The 19,248-nt window shown below is 57.6% G+C and overlaps 1 protein-coding gene across 3 annotated transcripts in view; it reads left to right on the top strand.

Annotated features, from left to right (window-relative positions):
- TOM1 (target of myb1 membrane trafficking protein) overlaps positions 1 to 19,248 on the top strand; it is a 39,557-nt gene that overhangs the window by 16,176 nt on the left and 4,133 nt on the right. For all 3 annotated transcript variants that reach the window (XM_045779454.2, XM_045779453.2, XM_045779455.2), the window contains 11 exons: positions 334 to 418; positions 3,392 to 3,470; positions 4,332 to 4,481; positions 4,776 to 4,910; positions 5,023 to 5,166; positions 7,781 to 7,897; positions 10,133 to 10,266; positions 11,956 to 11,989; positions 12,316 to 12,409; positions 13,279 to 13,399; positions 17,170 to 17,245. In XM_045779454.2, coding sequence (XP_045635410.2) covers positions 334 to 418; positions 3,392 to 3,470; positions 4,332 to 4,481; positions 4,776 to 4,910; positions 5,023 to 5,166; positions 7,781 to 7,897; positions 10,133 to 10,266; positions 11,956 to 11,989; positions 12,316 to 12,409; positions 13,279 to 13,399; positions 17,170 to 17,245 — 1,169 coding nt within the window. The remainder of the gene's footprint in view (positions 1 to 333; positions 419 to 3,391; positions 3,471 to 4,331; positions 4,482 to 4,775; positions 4,911 to 5,022; positions 5,167 to 7,780; positions 7,898 to 10,132; positions 10,267 to 11,955; positions 11,990 to 12,315; positions 12,410 to 13,278; positions 13,400 to 17,169; positions 17,246 to 19,248) is intronic.

The following is a 19,248-nucleotide window of genomic DNA, read 5'->3' as shown; positions in this document are numbered from 1 at the left end:
CTGAGTGTATTCGATGCCGCTGAACTGTACACTTAAAAGTGGTTGAGATGGCAAATATTATGTGCATTTTAACATAATTGAAAAAGTAAAAATACTATAAAGTATTTTTAAATACTTTTAAATCTTAAAGCCAAAAACACATTAAATGACAAAACGGGACAAGGTAGGTAGCCTTTTGCATGGCGCCCGGCCCTTCTTGGGTGCCCAGAAAGTATCCGTTGTCCTCCTCCCCCCTGGCTCTTCCCGCCCTGGCCCTGTACCACACCCCTGCACACAGCTGAGTTTGTCCATCTGGATGCCCCTACACTGTGACTTGTGGTTTCTCCTCCACAGAGAAGGCGACAGATGGCTCCCTGCAGAGCGAGGACTGGGCCCTCAACATGGAGATCTGCGACATCATCAATGAGACGGAGGATGGGTAAGGCCCACAGGGGAGGCTGGGGGTAGGGCATGGGCATGGCCCACTATAGCCCCGCCTGCCCTCCGCCACAGAGCAGTCCCATCGCACCCCCTCCTGTGGCGCACAGGTAGACCCCCTGGTGGCCCTTGGTGCCAGGAGGGCTACAGACATCATCTGAGTCCCACCCTAGGCAGCAGTGTGGCATTTTAGGCATTTGGGAACCAAGATTCCACCCAGCCCTCTCATGAAATAGACGAGAGAGAGAGACACGCCTGAGGACTGCCAGCCCACGTGTGTCTCTCAGCAGCAGCCTGGCCAACTGGACCTCTTAGCATGTCACCTGGGCCACATCCTCCTGGGACAAGGCCAGCTGGCAGCCCCTGGCACTGGGACATGGCCCCAAGCACCGTTCTGCATCCTGTGGGCTGGAATGGGCAGGGGGTACTCCCAGGTTTTTCTGTGAGCAAGAACAGACTTTTATTTCCTTAAGATCTGGGTCCAGAGGCACTGAAAGGCAGTGACGGTAGAGCAGAACTGAGAGCCCATAGGCGTTAGCCTTTGCCGAACATTTCCAGTACGCAGGTTACACCAGGGCACGCGCTGTGGAGGAGGCATCGTGGCAGTGGGCTCTTGGTCTCAGCTGTCACTGACCAGCTGTGTGACCTGGGGCAAGTCACTGTACCTCCCTAGGTCTTTATCCTCAGAAGGAAAGCTCTTTTAGATTCTTCCAGCAATAAGCCCAGGGTTCTGAGGGGAGCAGACAGGGAAAGCAGGGTCACTGTCCTTCTCAGGAAAACCCAGGAAGGGTGGGATGTGGTGTGAAGACCTCAGTGATCGGGAAGGACGGCCTGACAGGGCTTTTGTTCAGGAAAATCAGAATCAACAGCCGGAGCAGACCTCACTTCTGTCTCCGTTTCTCACTGGGATAATCCAGTTGGCCTGCGAGGTCGCTCTCAGCCCAGTAGTGCTTTGTGGGGAGAGGGGTCCGCTGGAAGCAGGCAGCTTCCAGCATCCCCAGTGGTACATGGTGGGCTTGCCAAGCAGCTAGTAGGGGACGCATGCACCACCCCTGGCCTTCTCCAAGGAAGCTGAAGAGTGGTGGGCAGACGACAGTGGCAGGACCACTACGATAGAAGATAGAGGGCAGAAATGCTCACAGAGCCTCTGAGAAGGCCTGGGGGCTTCACGGGCGTCCTCAGAGAAGCAAGTCCCTGTCTCCCTTATAAACGCTGGCAGAACTGGGGCTCAGGCACGGCTGGGTTCAGGTGCGTGCTATTCATTTGTACACGTCCTGTGTTCCTGGCACTGCGTGAGGCACTAGGGACCCAGCAGTGAGCAAAGTAGATGTGACCCTTGGCCTCACCAAGCTTGTCATCTAAACTTGAGTCTCTGGTCTACCGCGCCTTGGCCTCCTTGTCATCCGCTCTGTGCTCCTAGCCGGTTACTAAACACAAGCAAGAGGCCCACAGCAATGGCCCCTAAGCCGGGACCTCTGATTCCCAATGCCATGCCCTTTCTCTGGGCCACTCTATGAGAAGCAGAGACAAGTTCCTTTAGAGAGCTGAAGTGGCCACAGGTGAGGAGTCCTGAGGGTGAGGAGGGGCCCCAGGGCATTAGGTTGAAAACTGCCCTCACACTTCTGGGACAGGGGCCCACCCCATCAGGGACCATGGTGCATGTCCTCTCTGTCACAGCCTTGATAGGCCTCCATGGCTCTTCCCCACCTTGCCTGCTGCCTTCACTCTTGTTGGGGGACCCGTGTCCGGGTTCCTGCCTTTCCTGACCTGCCCTTGATGGGGTCAGCACTGAACAGAAAGATGCCTGGCAGACAGCAGGACAGGCCCCAGGGGCCACTCACCAGCCTAGAAAATGTTGCTCACACTCCTGTAGTGTGCTGGGCCCTGGGGAGCAGAGTTGTCAAAAGGGGACCCCATCCCCCCCTCTGGGAGGCGGCCTCTTTGGCCAGGCAGCCCCCGATGGGTGCTGTGTGGCCGTGCACACCAGGGACATGGGGGGCTGGGAAAGAGTCGTGGGTGAGGCGGATTTTAGCTGAGCCTTCACCAGGTAGATGTGGAAGTTGGGGGCCACAAACGCTTTTAGGCCAGAGCAGTCGGGGCAACACTGATTTCACCTGTACAGTGCTGAAGGATAGGATGCAGGAGTGAGGCGGTATGGGCACCAGATGGGGCAGGGGGAGCAGACGGCCATCAAGGCCTTCAGGGCTCCCCCTGCGCTTAGGTGTATCCACTCTCCCTTCCGTGACCACTGGGCCTCTTCAGCCTCTCCCTCTGCCTCTGCACACGGCCTCCACTCAGTCCCTCCCATCTCTGCCTGAACTACTTCCCCTGCTCCCCGCAGCTGGCTCCATCTCGTCCTTCACACCGAGTTGCAGCACCACCTCCTCAGAGAGGACTCCTCTGAGCCCCGCTCCCCGACACCCACTCACTCCGACTGCAGGCCCGTGTTCTTTCCCACCTAGATGTGGGTCTCCATGGAACACGTGGCCCAGCACAGTGCCAGCACGTGTGGCTACTTAGCCGAATAGAAGGATGGGTGGAGAGAGGAAGTGGCCAGGAAGGGGCGTTGGGACTCTATGCTGGCAGGCGATTGGTTCTTAAACCTCAGTATGTACAGGGCGCCCCTGGGGGCCTCCCTGAGAGCTTGGTTCAGGGGTCTAGGGTGGGAGCCCGGGGTTTTGCATTTTTAACACATCCTCACACCTCCCCACAAGGGGATTCTGGTGCAGGGGCCCCAGGGTCCACGCAGAGAATCTCTGCCAATATTTATGATCTACTGAGGACTTCGGTGGGGCAGGCAGTTTGTGTTGTGATTAGAACATGTGTGTTCAAAAGGAAACAGGACACAGGGAAGACAAATAAACAAAAGCCATCCCTGTGTTCCAGTGCCTCCTGGTCTTAGGTAGGCAGCCCCACATGTTGGCTAAGAAGGTTCCATTCCTCAGCCCATCTTTCCTTTTGCCCTTCTGCCCAGTCCCAAAGATGCCTTCCGAGCAGTGAAGAAGAGAATCGTAGGGAATAAGAACTTCCACGAGGTGATGCTGGCTCTCACGGTGAGTGCCCCATCCATCCGTCCATCCGTGGTAGATCCACACGTCCCCCAGGCCCAGCAGGACTCCAGCCACCCTGAGGCTCCTCTTCCAAGGGCTGGGAAGGAAAAGTCTGTGGGCAGAGCGCTGTCCTGTCTACAGTGTCGGCAGACACGGAGTGGCAAGAGAGGCCATTTGGAAAAGTTCTCTCCAGCCTGTAGGCATGGGGAGCAGACCCACCGAGGCCCACATCCCTCCACAGGACTGCCAGGTGACACAAAAGCTCACTGAAGCCAGACGTTGGTGGGGCAGAAAGCCTGGCAGGCCACACTGGGTGCTGCTGACTGGCACTTGGGGCCTTGAAAACTGAGCATAAAGCAAATGCCAGCAGCTGAGGACAAGCCAGGCGAGAGTGGGCAACCTGGCTGCCAAGGGGTTTGGCTGGGATGGAGACGAGAAGAGGGCTCATATGCGGTGAATCCGGCTCCCTGGAAGAGCAGGGCACCTCCTGCTGGGATGTGGGAGTAGGATCGGGGAGGGAGGTTCAGCGCCTTTTTTCTGGGGCTTCAGGGTCACCATAGGATTATGAAAGTTAACTTTGGTTTCCACTAGGAGAGCTACCTTCCCTCCAGGCCATGGTGCCCTCAGAAACAGCATCAGGGCAGGCTTCTGTAGGCACCGCGGCCACTCCAGGGGGCCACTAGCCAGCACACCAGCCCCCGAATCGGGGCACTGTCCCCCCTTCTCCATGTTCCAGGGTCTCACTTGAGGGACCCCCTCCCGTACTCAGCCTGTCCTCTGGGATGGAGGCAGAGTGCAAGGGTGGGCGTCCTGGACGCCCCCCCATCCGCAGATGAGCGCTCATGGGCCCCTCCCGGCCTCCAGGTCTTAGAAACCTGCGTCAAGAACTGTGGGCACCGCTTCCACCTGCTGGTGGCCAGCCAGGACTTCGTGGAGGGTGTGCTGGTGAGGACCATCCTGCCCAAGAACAACCCACCCACCATCGTGCACGACAAGGTGCTCAACCTCATCCAGGTGAGTGCGGCGGGCCGAGCTCCGGGCCCTGGCCGGGGAGAGAGGTGCCCCCGCCATTGCTGCTCTGTGTCCCTGTGCTTCCGTCTGTTTCTTGGGTGGGGCCGTCTTGGTTGTCCGCTGACTGGAGGTTCTGAGTGTGGGGAGGCCTGGTTCGGTGGGGGGCTGTCCAGCCACCATAGTCTAAGGACCAGCAAGTCGACGAGAGAATTTCTGTTCTCCAGGGGGCGGGGAGGTGGGCTCGCAGGGGAGACGGTGAGCAGTGGTTACCGGCCGTGTCCCCTTGTCCCCTCTCAGTCCTGGGCTGACGCGTTCCGCAGCTCACCCGACTTGACAGGTGTGGTGGCCGTCTACGAGGACCTGCGGAGGAAGGGCCTGGAATTCCCAATGACTGACTTGGACATGCTGTCGCCCATCCACACACCCCAGAGGGTGAGGAGACACAGCCGGTGGGAGCAGTGGGAAGGGAAGGTGGGGGAGTCACCCTGGCTTTTCCCCAGCCACCCGCCCCCCAGCCTTGCTGATCCAGTTTTCTACCGTCTAGACCGTGTTCAGCTCAGAGCAGGCATCAGGGCAGAATTCTGTGGGCACAGATGCCAGCCATGGAGGAGACTCCACCCAGCACACCAGCCCTCTGCCCATCCCGGCCACACCCAGTGACACACCCATCACACCAACCCCTGAGCAGGTAAACAAGCCTGAGTCGGAGCCACGCGGGTCAGGGAGGGCCCCTCTCAGTCTGAAAATTACCATCCACATAGCAGCCCCATGGGGTATGTATCATTCTTCCTGTTCCAAAGATGAGGCTTAGATAAACTCACTTCCCAGAGCCACACACAGCTCATCAGAGATGGTGGTGGAACTCAAGCTCAGGTCTGCCTGACTCCCAGGAGCCTCTGTCCAGCACCTCGGCCAGCCATTCTCCAAACCGTGTGGTCCGTGGAGCCCTTCAGGCAGCACCCGGGATGGGGTAGGGGGTGGGGAGTGCCCAGCAGGCAGCCTCTTCAACAGCATCTCCATTTTCTTTGTGGGGTTCATTTATGCATTCAAATAAGATTCCATTTGAACAGAGGTTCTGGCTAAAAACAGTTCTAAACCATCTGCACACAGAAAATTTTTAAACCCTCCCTTTGCACCATGATGCTGCCCACCAAGCCCCAAGAAGAAGGTTTGAGGTGTAGTGTGAGATTCCAGGGACCGGGGGTCTGGGGCAGGTTTTCCCAGGGCTCTCTGAGTAGTTTTGCAGGCTTACCCGCCAGAGACTCACAGCCACTGACTTAGCTTCTGTCCCTCGGTTTCTTCCGCCAGGAACCGGGGGGCAAGGCCACCTGCTGAGATTGTCTGCCCCAAGAAGGGGCATCTACCGCCATGGCCAGCGTGCTCTGGGTGTGCACTTGTTTTATTTATTTGTTTGTTTGTTTAAGTAGTCTCTGCACCCAGTGTGGGGCTCGAACTCACAACCCTGAGATCAAGAGTTGCACACTCTTCTGACTGAGCCAGCCAGGCGCCCCAGTGTGCTCTCATTTTAGCCATGCTGTTGGGATGCAGGTCGAGGCCTTACGTGGTTGGGGTGCCCACTTTTGAGGCGTGTTAAGAACTTCAGAGCCATCCTTTCAGCTAAGTCTGAAAGCTTAGCTGCTGAAGGTACTGGCAAGAGAGACACAGGTGTGTGATGGAAACAAATTTGACCTTCCACAGCACACCTGCTGATCTCCTATACTGTCTCATTTGGGTTTATGAACAAACCTGCCAAAAGCCCTTCCCACCCCAGCCCATCTGAAGAGAGACTTCTGTATTTGATACCTTATAGCAAGTTATAAAATCACCTCCCAGACTTACAAGTATTACTAGAAAAGTTTTCCTGACTGGACAAATAATTAAAGGTATATAAAAATCGTAAAATCACCCTGTGATCCAAATTTATGTAACTAGGTTATGATAACCAACTTACCTAAAGTCTGGCATCTGCGTGGATTAAGACTGATTACATCCAGTGCCAGAAGGCTCTTGCAAAACCAAACTGAGTAGGCGTTCGTTTCCAGCTCCCCTTCTGTCTCCTGGGGCATCTTAAGGCTTTCAGGCATGCAGTGATATCACTCCCAGACTCCATTGTAATTAGGTCCCATCTGACCCAGACACACTGGGCTTGTGGTCAGTAGTTCTTCCACTCATTTGTACCGAGAGTGTTCATTAGATAGGCCAAGCACACCGAACATGTTGCAGGGTTTGGAATGTGTCTGTGGACCACAGCGGATGTACTGCCTGTGTCCGCTTCCCCATTTCTTCACCTGTAAAGGCTGGGATAATGGTGTGTGTCTCATAAGACTGTGGTAAAGTTTAATTAATAAAAGTTAAATGCTTGGCACTTAGTAGGTGGTCAGTAAATGGTAGCTGCTCTCACAGGCATTGTGAATTTATATAGTGACACTCCTGAAATCAGTGACGTCACATGCATTTCTCAGAATGTAGGCCACATGATCCTAGCTCCATGCAGTATTCCATGGCAAAGGGTTCCTTGTCCGGATTCATTTTAGAACTTCCGTGCCGATTGCTTCCTGGACATTCACAGGATCTGCAGTGCTCCTAAGGGGACCAAGCACCGCACAGAGCCCCGCAGCACAAGACGTTGTACCCGTGGCCCCTCACCACCTTCCCTGTGTCGGGACTCTGCGGCTTGGTTTACACCGATTCCCCAGGCCAAGACCTTGGAACCCTTTGATCACTGAAGACCTGCTAATGTCTTTTTAACCAGTGCTACATGTCACTGTCGTACTCAAGGTGGGGGTGACACTGGGTCTCACCCTTGGAAGAGCCCAGGACACCAAAACAGACCAGGAGGAGCGGGCCCAGAGCGAGACCAAATCCCGTCCTCACAGGACAGGAGAGGGGAGTAAAAATCCTGCTGTCCTAGGAGACGAAGAGTGGGAAACGGGCCTGCCCTCCAGGGCCTCGTTAGCTGCCGCCGGGGGACCCGGGAGATGCTGGCGCCTTCCAGCCGTACTCTGTGGTGCATTTACTCTCAGCTCCACTGCTTTTGGCATTCCCTGAACCAGGCTCCCCAGCTTGGAGATGGTAACGGTTGGTAGCACCTCTGTGAGGGGGCCTCGGGGGTTGGGGGCAGCCCAGCACAGGCCTCGTAGTGCAGGGCTGTGGCTCAGGAGCCTAGAAGGTACTGGCAGGTCGGCTCCTCTGGGTGCTCCCTCCACCCCCCCGACCCCAGCTCCTGGCACCAGGCTCTCCTCGCTAGTGATCATGGCTCTGGACCCCGGGCTTCACTCACCAGGACCGACCGTGTGTTTCAGATCGCGAAGCTGCACAGTGAGCTCGAGATGGTGAGTGGGAACGTGCGGGTGATGTCGGAGATGCTGACAGAGCTGGTGCCCACCCAGGCAGAGCCTGCAGACCTGGAGCTGCTGCAGGTGAGCAAGTCCCGTCCGCCCCCAGGTGACCTCCCGCGCGCTTGCCCACACACGTGTCTTCCCCAGCCGTGGCTTGCTTGGAACTCCGTGTTCACAGTGGCAGAGGTTGAAACGAGGGACTTTGGACTCCATCGTGTTGGAATTCAGGGCTCTGGCATTTCCTGGTTTGAACAAAATAGCTCCTCTTGCCTCAGTTTCGTCATCTGTAAGATTGTTCTGATTTCCCCCTCTCAGAGTAGGGAGCTTAGCGGGCCGGTGTAAGAGCAGTCCCGGCTTTGGGAGGAAAAGGCTCTCGGGCCCATGGGCCAGTGGGAGCCACGGGTTTCCACTCCACGTGTCACACGATATTCCCACAGTCCCATCCCCATCTGGGGACCACCAAAGGCCCTACCCTACCTGTGGAGGTCAGTTCATAGAGGTACCAGGAAAGCTGGGGGACCCCAAGGCCCAGGAGTCACCTGGTGGGAGTGACTTGGTTTCCGTGGTGACAGCTCATAGATAATGAGCACTTCCGGTGCCCGGGCTCTGATGCAGACACTTGATGTGCGTTCCTTCACCTGATCGCACCACACCCCACAAGAGGTAGGTGCAGTCATTGTCCCCGTTTTCTAGATCAGCAGACTGAGGCGGAGAGAGGGCCTGTAATATGCCCAGGGGTCATGTGGCTGGTAAGCAGCAGCACTGGAATTCAAACCCAGGAGCTTGGCTGCCGCTGCTGCTCTTCTACTCTTCAAAGGGCTGGGGAAGGAAGTGGGAACAAAGCCACAAGTGTGCTTGGTCACTGGAGGACGAGAAGGGAGGCCCCACGGGGTGTTGAAAGTCACTCGGGCCCGCCCTGCCCACCAGTAAAGGCAGATGAGGAAATTCTAGGAGGGGGTGGGTAACAGGGTCCAAAAGAGAACCAGAGTCACTAGTGGGGCAGTGTCTGGTCTTCATGGTGCCTACTGGAGAAAAGTGTAGACGACTCTGCACCTTGACACCATGACCCGGGCACCTCTCCGCCTAGTGGCCGGTACCTGAAGAAAGAATCCGTCTTACACTGCTGTGGCTTTTAATTTTTTTCTCTTTCCCGAAGGAGTTTAAATATATAATTTACTGATTAAAAGTCAGTGACATGGCGACTAAGTGCAGAGTGGGATCTTGGAGCAGAAGGACATTAGTGGGAGAACAGCGAGACGGAAGAAAGTCCGCAGTTCAGTTCATAGCGTTGGGTCAGTGTTAACATCTTCGTCTTGACAAATACCAAACTAAGGAGAAGCTGAGGGAAGGGTTTACAGGAACTCTACTATCTTTTTTCTTTTTTTAAAGATTTTATCTATTCGACAGAGATAGAGACAGCCAGCGAGAGAGGGAACACAAGCAGGGGGAGTGGGAGAGGAAGAAGCAGGCTTATAGCGGAGGAGCCTGATGTGGGGCTCGATCCCATAGTGCCGGGATCACGCCCTGAGCCGAAGGCAGACGCTTAACCACTGTGCCACCCAGGCGCCCCAGGAACTCTACTATCTTGACACTTTTCTGCAAATCTAAAATTATAACAAAGTAAAAAGTATTTAAAAAGAAATTAGGGAAGGGGCGCCTGGGTGGCTCAGTCGGTTAAGCGTCTGCCTTCAGCTCAGGTCATGATCTCAGGGTCCTGGGATCGAGCCCCATGTCAGGCTCCGTGCTCCACAGGGAGTCTGCTTCTCCCTCTGCCTCTGCTGCTCCCCACAGCTTGTGCTCTGGCTCCCACACGCTCACGGTGCTCTCTGTCTCTTTTGCTGTCTATCTCAAATAAATAAAATCTTTTTTAAAAATTAGGGAAAATAATGAGGGAAAAATTCAAACTCGGGGTTTGCAGATAATAGCTGGAGAGGTCTGGTTCGGTTTTTTCATGTTTTGGTTACGAAAAGATCCCAGTCACCCAGAGAAGTTGCGGTGTGTTCCACCGACCACTGACACTGTTGGTTTTTCACCCGAGCAAAGGTAGCTGGCAGCGGGAGGTCTGCACACAGCCAGGTTAAGCCAGCTGCACGGTCTCGTGTGTGGCTTGTCTCCCGTGTGCTCAGTATTGGCATAGGACACTGGAGGTGGGATCCAGAGGGTGTTTGTGGAACCCCAGCAGCTGTCCTGTGGAGCTTGGAGTCGGTTTGGAAACCCCTGTCGTCCAAGGTGGCACAGAGGCTGGAGCCCAGCCCCCGGCCATGGCCTCGCTCTTGGCCCCCAGGGCCGTGGCCATCTCTCCTGCTCCCTCCGCAGGAGCTCAACCGGACGTGCCGAGCCATGCAGCAGAGGGTCCTGGAGCTCATCCCCCGAATCGCCAATGAGCAGCTCACTGAGGAGCTGCTCATCGTCAACGACAACCTCAACAATGTGTTCCTGCGCCACGAACGGTAGTCCGCCCCCTCCCCTGGCCTCTGGCCAGCTGCCCCAGCCCGCTTCCTCCCCTGGCTCCCTGTCCACACTGCCTGGCCTCCTCCCGCCTCCCTCTCAGACTCCAGGCCGAGCGCCGTCAGCTCTCTCCTTCCCCAGTGGGCATGAGCTTCACGCAGCCTGCCGGCCACCTCTCCTCTCCTCGCCAGAGCGTGTCCTGCCGCCGCGTCCCTGCATGCAGGCTGCTCTGTCCTTGCTCGCTCCGCCGCTGCCTGGCTCCGGGGCCATGGGCCAGTTATGACTATGGCTCTTTGACTCTCTGCACACTACACGACACTCACTTAAGCAGGAAAAGAGTTCATGAGGAGAATAGTCTTTATGGACAGGAGAGTTTTCAGAATCCAAAGAAGACTCAAACAGTGAGTCCTGCCAGCAGAGCAGGAAAGAGAAATCCCAGGGCGGCTCCGGGGTCTCAGGGTGGAAACTCCTGGACCATGTCCCTAGGGTGTGGCCATCAGGAAATGGGGCCCAGACACTTGCCCACTTTCTGTCATCCTGTTCAAGAGTCAGCTCCCCAGGAGAAACGGATTTGCTCAGCTTTGTGGGACCCACCAGTTGGCGAAGGGAAGAAGGGCCCTTGCAGGCGGTTGCTCCAGGATCCCAGGAAAGGGGGAAGAGCAGCTCCCCAGAGGGCACTCAGGTGCTATTACCAAAGCAGGGAGAAGGGATGCCGGGCTCTCTGTATCTGCCCCGTGGGGTGACTAAGAGTCCGCGCAGTGATTCATGTAAGCACTTAGCAACCAGGGCTGTCTGGGTCAAGACACAGTTATGCAGCCTTCTCTAGCCTTTATTCATTTCTGCTCATTCTGCAGCAACAGACTCCAAGTGATTCTGAGTCAGTCGGCAGTAGGGGAGGTGGGGCCTGCTGTGGGCCACGTCTGCCCAGCCCTTCCTGCTCCCTGGCCTACTGGAATAGAAGAGTCCCTTTCTGCCATTTTGGGGTGTAGGCTGAGGTGGCCCAAGGGCCCAATCTGGGGATGACTAGGACCCCTTGACACCCACAGGCATCAGGCCTGACATATGCCTGCTTCCTCCTAGTTCACGGTTCTACTCACAGTCAGGGTCTTCGCTGGATCCTCGCGTCTGGGAGGCAGGTTCCGCTGTCACCCCTTGTGATAGACAGGAGGCTGAGGTTCAGAAGTGACATACCTCCAGTCACTCAGTAAGTGACAGGGCCCGGCCTCAGCAGACCATGGCCTTCTCCAGTCACCTCAAGCAGCAAGGAGGCTAGTCGGAGGCTAGTCCCAGTGCCTCCAGGAAGCAGCATAAGACACCGCTTCTGAGAGCCACTGACATGTGCACACAAGTGTGTAAGCAAATCACCGAACGCGTTTGATAAAACAGCACTCGCCTTTGCCATGTGCCGTGCATCCCCATTTTCCTCTCTGTTCTAGCTTATTCCTGTTTGTTCATTTACTACTGGTCATGACAAGTGGCCAGATAATTGGTCGTTCACATTGGGACAGTCTGGCAAGTGAACGAGGGGCGCTGTTACCAGTTCCCTGGGTTCAGCAGGCATAAATTGGCTCTGTCCCCCTAATTGTGACTCACTGCCGTGGATGTGGAGGCCAGCAGTGTGAAGAGCTCTGCCTGGGCTGTGCTGAGGCGCCTCTCTGTCTCTCTGACCCAGCTTGTTTCTGTCTTCGTAGGTTTGAACGGTTCCGAACAGGCCAGACCGGCAAGGTAAAGGCGCTTTTCTGAGACCACATCATGCCTGTGTTGATGGGAAAGAGGAGGCGGGCCGTGCTCACCTCCCTCCCCAGACATCCTGATAGGATATGCCTTCTTATCCAGGCCCAGAGAGAAGTCCCCTTCTCACTTTTTCTGTCACTGTTCCTTTAAGGTAACTAAGGCTTTGCCACCAGCTGATGCCCCAGGGTCTTCCCAGCCTCCCAGGGGGTGCAGCTGAGCTCGAGGCAGAGTGGGGCTGACTCCCTGATTCTCAGTCATAGCTGCTGGGGCCCTTGTGGCACATCCTTGAGCAACACCGGCCTCTCCCTTCTCCCCAGGCCCCACGAGAGGCCGAGGCGGCGGCTGACCTGATCGACATGGGCCCTGACCAGGCGGCCACCGGCAGCCTCTCGTCCCAGCTGGCGGGAATGAGTAAGTGCCGTGTGGGGGTTCTGGCCGAGGGCACACGATGGTGCTGTGGGCACCCCTGCACTTTGGGGGTGCTGTCCTGTTAGAGCTGGAGTGCCAGCAGTAAAACATAGGCCCAGACCTCACCTCGCTGGGCTGAACCCCACTGCAAGGCAGGGTACCCAGGACCAAACACGTGGGGCTCTCTCTCTCACAGCCCGCAACTCCCAAGCACCCTCGGACCTCAGAAGCCCAGTGCTTTGTGGTCGCCCCTCGACACCGAATTCTCTGTGACCTGAGCCATCTGGGCGAGCCTAGGCTAGTCCCTTGAGCATCCTATGCCCCCTTCACTCCTGTGTAACGGGCAGGAATGGGCCCTTCCTCACAGGTCGCCGTGAGGACTGGGTAAGCACACACAGAAGGGGGCTGAGACCAGCACTGGGCCTAGGGTGCACACCCCAGACACGCCAGCAGTTGCCGTCACCATCACTGTGATTAGTCTCCCAACTGCTGGCTGCCTGCTTGTGCCAAGCCCTAGGAAGTCATCAAGAGCCCACTCTGAACCACTACTCCTGGGCTGTTTGAAAACTCAGCCGCACATCTAATCACTCCCCTGCTGCTCAGCCGTGTACTATGCCAGATGTGCTAGGCAGCGTGTTACCTGCCCTCTGCACAGCTGCCCTGGGAGGGGGCCTGTGTCTCCACCTTAGGGAGAGGAAGTCACGTGCCCACGGTCCCTTAGCCGGCACATGGCCTGCCCCATCCTACACCCGCACCGGCCCCACCCCGACCCTGCTGCTTCTCCAGAATTGTCCCTGGGCCTGGCAGCTCAGCCACTGTTCAGTGTGCAGGAACAGGTGGCGGACCCTTCATGTGCCGTTCTGTCCCTGCAGACCTGGGCTCCAGCAGCGTGAGGGCTGGCCTGCAGTCTCTGGAGGCCTCTGGCCAACTGGAAGGCGAGTTTGACATGTTTGCGCTGACCCGGGGCAGCTCTCTGGCTGACCAACGAAAAGAGTGAGTGGCCCGGCCCCACCCTGTCCCCCACAGTTTGGGCTGCCCCCTGTGAGGGCAGACCCCTTCTGGGCCCCTGAACCCGGTTGTTTGGCACGCCACATGGAAGGGCACACAGCCCCCTGCCTGAACCCCTCAGGATGGCAGAGTTCCTACCCCTATATCAGTCCCTCATGGACCGGAGAGCCCTGTGGCCAAGAGGCAGACTTCATGCCCCACAGGCAGGCCTGGGTGGGGGAAGGGACCCCTGTGGTTTTATGAGCAACTGTGCACCAGAATCTTACATAATCTGATCAGAGGAGGAAGCCGAGGCACTGAGGGGCTGGGTCATTTGCCCCAAGTCAGGCCGTTGATGTTTGGCAGCACTAGGTTGCGAGCCCAGCGCTACTGGTTCCAAAACAGCATCTCCAGGCCGCCCCGTCTCCCTGCTACACTGTAGGCCACACACCACGCCCTCCAGGGCCGGCAGGGAAGATCCCTGATAAAACCTCGGGGACTTGTCTAGTCATTTCTCATGATCCCTAGCCACCCTTAACTTTCCCCAAAAGTCCCTGTTGCTCTACTCGGGTCTGACCCTCTGCACCAGAGCTGGGGTTCTGTCCTTTCCTGGGGACAGTGTTTTCAGGGAGGTGCTTTCAGCAGCCAAGGCCAGCCCCTTGCCTCAACTTCTCGAGACTTTCCCCCTGAAGGCTTTTCAGGGGAAGCAGTTTGCTTGGTATTCTCAGCCCTTTTCTCAGGACCCAGGACTGAGCTGTGGGCAGCCAGGATTTACAGCCAAGGAAAGCTCTAGGTTAAGGGATTCCCTCAGCAGTTGCCCCTGGCTCCCCAGTGGTCATTCTGGTCATTTGAATGGCTTTTGGCCTCCCCACCTTGCCCTGTCTTTGGAAACTGTCAGTGGGCCTCCGAGGGCCCAGGGATGCCCTAGCCACACCACGTGCAGGTCAAATCGGATAGGCTGCAGCTAGCCTGGCTCCGTGGGGTTGCTCAGCTCTGCCCACTGACCGTAGGCAGCTTGGGCCATGAGCTGCGTCTTTAGTCTGGGCCGTCTGCACTCCCAGGCTCTGGTGCTCAGAGACCAGCAGCTCACGGTTGCCATGGAGTTTGGGGTACTGTGAGGCCGCTGTGCAGGTGGAAGCTAATGAGTCCAGTGGGATTTGCAGCCAGGAGGGTGGCCCGCCCGCCAGGCCCCAGCAGGCAGCACACTGGCCAGGCCGGAGAGGCCCTGGCTCTTGGCCCGGCTCTCCAGCCTGGCTGAGGCTCGCTGTTGCTCCATCGCCCCTTTGGGGAGCAGGGCCCTGCGGGGGGGCAGAGAAAAGCACACCCGGCACCTGCTCTCCGGAGCCTGCAGTCTCATGGGGAGTCAGGTGCACAGACCACTGCCATGCTGTGCTAACTGCTGTCCTAGAGGGGCGTGCCGGGCACTGTGGGCACGCGTGGTGGCTGCAGCACTGCAGAGGGTGCTCAGGGCTGGACCTCGGCGATGAGAAGCAGGAAAGGCCGTGTCAGGCTGTAGGAACAGTGTGTGCAAAGGCTCAGAGGCAGGGAGAGCATGAGATGCTGGGTGGGGGAGGGCACATCCTGTACCTTCTCGGGTAATGGGTTCTCCTGCAGGCCCTCCCTGGGGACTGGTTTCTGCCACAGCAGAAGGCACCTCACAGGGAGGAGAGTGCCCTAGCATCGAGTTCCTCTTGCCTTTGTCCTGCTGGGGAGTCCCTCCCTTAGGCTGCAGCTAGATCTTCTAGCCCTGACTGGCCTTTGGACTCCCCTCCTCGCCCTGTCTCCCAGGGCTCTTGAATCCTCTGAGGCGTTTTCTGCCCACCCTGTGTCTGGCCCACACCTCTGTCTGCCTCCCTGGCTCCTGCTTCCCTCTCACCTGTGCCAGCTCTGTGTCTGCTCTGCAGGGAACCCCTCTTTTTCTGCTCCAGCCCTGACCACTGGCATGATCATGGCCTCTCCAGCTGACCAGGCCCCTCCACTTGGGATCCCAAGGAGAGCGACAGGGAGCATCTGGACGAGCCAGACTCAGGGCCCCTCAGCCAGGCTTTACTGAAAGTGGGGTGCTCTTCCTTGCCTTCTTCTGTATCACCATCCTGGAGACACGCTCCACTTCCTCCCCAGTGCCACTGTCATCCAGGTGACCCCCAGTCCAGTCCCTGCCCACCAGCCTCCCCACAGCCCTCTGAGGGGCAGCCCTCCGTGCGCCTGTGCTAGGTGTGGGGCAGTGGACGCCTGGCCCAGCATCTGCAGCTGGGAGAGGGCCTTCTGGGCTTCCTCTGTCAGGGATGTCTTCGGCCCTCCCCTGCCTCAGGCATGGCCCCGGGGTCGGCCAAGCTTCGTCCTCAGTGCCGTGTGGGTTGGAGAGACACAGAAAAGCAGAGATGGGGGACGTAATTAGGAAAGAACATATAGGTCTTTAGAGTAAAGAGAAGGATCGGTTTCTCTGTGTTCCTAGAGCTGGACCTGCCTCATTCTGCCTTTTTCCATAGCACACCGGCCGTGTCTTAGAGGGAAAGCAGCATGGCTACCTCCGTAGCCTGAGTGGGCAGGCCTTCCCTGGGTCAGGACCCATGGCCCATCTTAGCCACCACTTCCTCCTCCCCAGCTCTCACTGCCCAGGTTTAGCCAGGGATACTGAGCTGCCCTCCAGAAGGGTGTGAGCACACCACCCGCCACCCTGGCTTTCAGGGTGGCTCCAGCTCAGCCCTGAAGATAGTCCCCAGCCCACCGATGCACGGGAGGTGAGCCAGCTAACGATGGCACTCTTCTGGCTAACTCTATGTCCCGCAGGAGCGAGTGGACGGCAGTGCTGTCCGAACGGCGGCCTGGGTATTTGGGGATCTTACTCAAGAAGCTCTGGTGTGCCGGTCTACCCCATTCCCAGGAGGGCCATTTGACATTGCAAGGGTTTCATTCGATGGGGTCCCAGTTCCTTAAACCTCGACCTGGCCCACCCCTAAGTGCAGGGCTTTTCCTTTGTGACTTATTCTGTGGGGCACTTCTTCCCTCAAAACTGGACTGGGCTGGTGCCGAGCCTCACCTCCTTCAGTGAGCGCTTCAGAGGGAGAATAACCACTCTTTTCCAGAGTCAGGGCTGAGTCCCCAAGGCCGCCTCCGGCTCCCCCTGAGACTCACCTCAAACCCAGCAAACAGCCTCCCGGTGCCCAGCCCTCCCCCTCTCTGCTCCACGCAGCTGACCGGCATCCCCCAGGACATTCAGGGGCCCCTCCACCAAGCTTCCAGGGCAGGGCCGGGCGCGGGAGAGCTGCGTGTTGGGGAGCCATGCGGATCGCGCCCCACCCAGCCATCTGCACGGCTGTTTTCAGCAGCGGAAGGGAACGCCCCATCCAAGGCAGCCTTCTACAGAACCATGATTTATTACATTACAAAGTAGAAGCCGCTCAAAGAAGGGTCTGGAGAAATTCTGGAGGAATTCTCCGTGGGCCTGGGGGCACAGACGCTATTTCTCAGCCCTGGAGTTAGGCCAGATCTGGTGAGAGCCGTTGGAGAGCTTGCTCTTGGCCTTTGGCCCCACCACCCTCTGTCCCTTCAGCCTCATTGCTGCCTCTCACTGTCACATGTGTGAGTCCAGGTCTCCCCTCCCCAGGCAGGCCTGCTGAGTCGGAACCCTTCCTGGGGCCTGAGCCACTCTCTACCCAGGTGTGACCCAGGTCCACCCAGGATGTGTGAGTCCAGCTTGTCCCCACCCACCCCTGCATCCCCTGCCCGGTACAGCAAGGGCAGCATTCACGGTGGTGTTGGTCTCTGTGTTTCAGGGTGAAATACGAAGCCCCCCAAGCAACGGATGGTCTGGCGGGAGCCCTGGATGCCCGACAGCAGAACTCTGGAGCGGTAAGCAGAGGGTCTTACTGCCACCTGATCCAGAAGGAAGGCCAGAAAATGCTTGCCCACAGGTCCCCCCATGTGCTGGGTCCTTTGTCGCTAATGTGGAAATTCCCATCTCACAGCTGAGGCAACAGTCTGAGAGGTTGTCATCTGCCCAAGTTCACCCAGTGAGGAAGGGCTGGATCAAGGACTCGGACAGACCTGGGTCTGAGCCGGGGAGCTGCACTCCCACAGTCTGGGTTCCCGGCCGTGTGTCCTGTACAGTGGCTTACAGGAGGATGTGTGAAAGGGAGTGTTGACGGTGCTTGGCAAAGTTAGAACTCCGTCAACATTCTGCCTCACCACCTCTCTAGAGACCCACTGTTGGCAGGACTGTGGACAGAGAGGACCAGAGGACAGACCCTAAAACTTCAGGGAGGCACCCAGGGGTGCCATTTGAGTTCCATCGAAGTGCTTGACTGTGCAGGGAGTGATAGTCACCTGCCTGGCACTGAGTGAGCTCTCTGGGGGATTCCCTCCCCCTCGCCCTTGGCAAGAACTCCAAGTCAAGTTCTTGTCCCTTTGAATTTGTCTCTGGATGCCTTTGGGGCAACGAGAGTTCCTGTTCCAGTAAGTGGACAGAGTATCTCCTTGGGAGGCAGCTAGAAACAGCAGGGCCCAGGGGTCGGAGAGGCAGGAGTGAAGGGTTGGTGGAGGAGAGGGCGGGGGACAGCACAGGCTTCTGAGGCCAGAGTGGGACTGGGTGACAGCAGACGGAGCCGGAGGGGCCGCAGGGACTGGACGGAGGGCCTTGGGCAGCCGGGAGCACTGTGTGAGGTGGGGGCCATGGTCAGTCTTGAGCAGAGGGGAAGCTTTAGCCATCCATTTTAGAAAGATCCAGCATGGAAGCTGGGAGAGCAGCTAGGCGGCTGTGGAAGCTGCCCAGTGTGCTGGTGGGTGGGGCGTCCCAGAGACTCCCCGAAGGCATCCCTAACATCTCAGGAGTCCTTCCCACAGTCAGAACAGAGCAAGACGCGGCGCGCTGTGGAGGCGGGAGCGGCTGGAGCATCTCTCGGCTCCCGTGCATGCTGTGTGGCCCGGCACCAGGCAGCACACGCTCACACCTGTGGCTCAGAGCCTCCCGTGCTTTTCCCTTGTCCCACCTGTGCCCTGTGCCAGGCCCTCTCCGTACCCCCCTGAGTCTTCACACAAACCCTTGGGGCATGTGGCTGTCCCTCTGACAGGTGAGGAAACAGAGCCAGGCCAAGGGAGGTGGCAGGTGTAATGTCTTTAGCGTGGTGCCTGGCACCTAGTGCGGCGTTCGATCGCGCCTGCGCGGCTGGGTGGTTAGCCCCACCTGCGGACAACGAAACCCAGGCTTGGCGTGGTGAGGTCATTTGCCCAAGATCTCACAGCCGTTGCTCTTTCTGGCTCCAGAGCCAATGCTGGTAGTAAGAGCCCCAGACGGCCTGCAGGGTTCTAAGGAACAGAGGTGAACACGCCAGAAAATCTGGCCCCCAGAATCCGGATGAATCCAAACACTCTGGAAGCCTGCTGGAAGCTCTTGGCACCTGGCCTCTCATGCTCAGAGGCTAACTCCATAGCCAACCCTTCCAGGTGCAGAGGAAGGAGCTGCTGCCCAGAGACAGGTGTCACTCGCCCAGGGGCACACGGTGACTCGGGCATATATGTCAGGGGCATGACAAGAACTAGAACCCAGATCTCCTGGCTCCTACTCGGCCTCTACACACCTCTCCCTACCTACCTCTACTTGAAGAAGAGCAGAAGCTGCTAAGTGATTGTTTATTTCTCTCTGACCGCTCGAGAGATCTAAGCAGCTTCCATCAGAGCAGGGAGTGATGGTCTTAAAACTGTCTATAAACACCTGCTCCAGGGGTGGATCCGTCTGGCGGGTGCCGGTAAGGTTTCTCCCACTGAACTGTCAGGCTGTGATTCCGAGTTGCACAGTGCAGAGTGGAGCCCAGTGCCGGCTCTGTGGGCAGCCAGGGTTTGCCCCCGGGCTCCAAGAG

This window comes from Ursus americanus, chromosome 17 (genome assembly GCF_024610735.1).
Source record: "Ursus americanus isolate L20-20 chromosome 17, mUrsAme1.1.p, whole genome shotgun sequence".
Classification (NCBI taxonomy): Eukaryota; Metazoa; Chordata; class Mammalia; order Carnivora; family Ursidae; genus Ursus; species Ursus americanus.
Note: the sequence above shows the minus strand (reverse complement) of the source record. Positions and strands in the feature narration are given on the sequence as shown.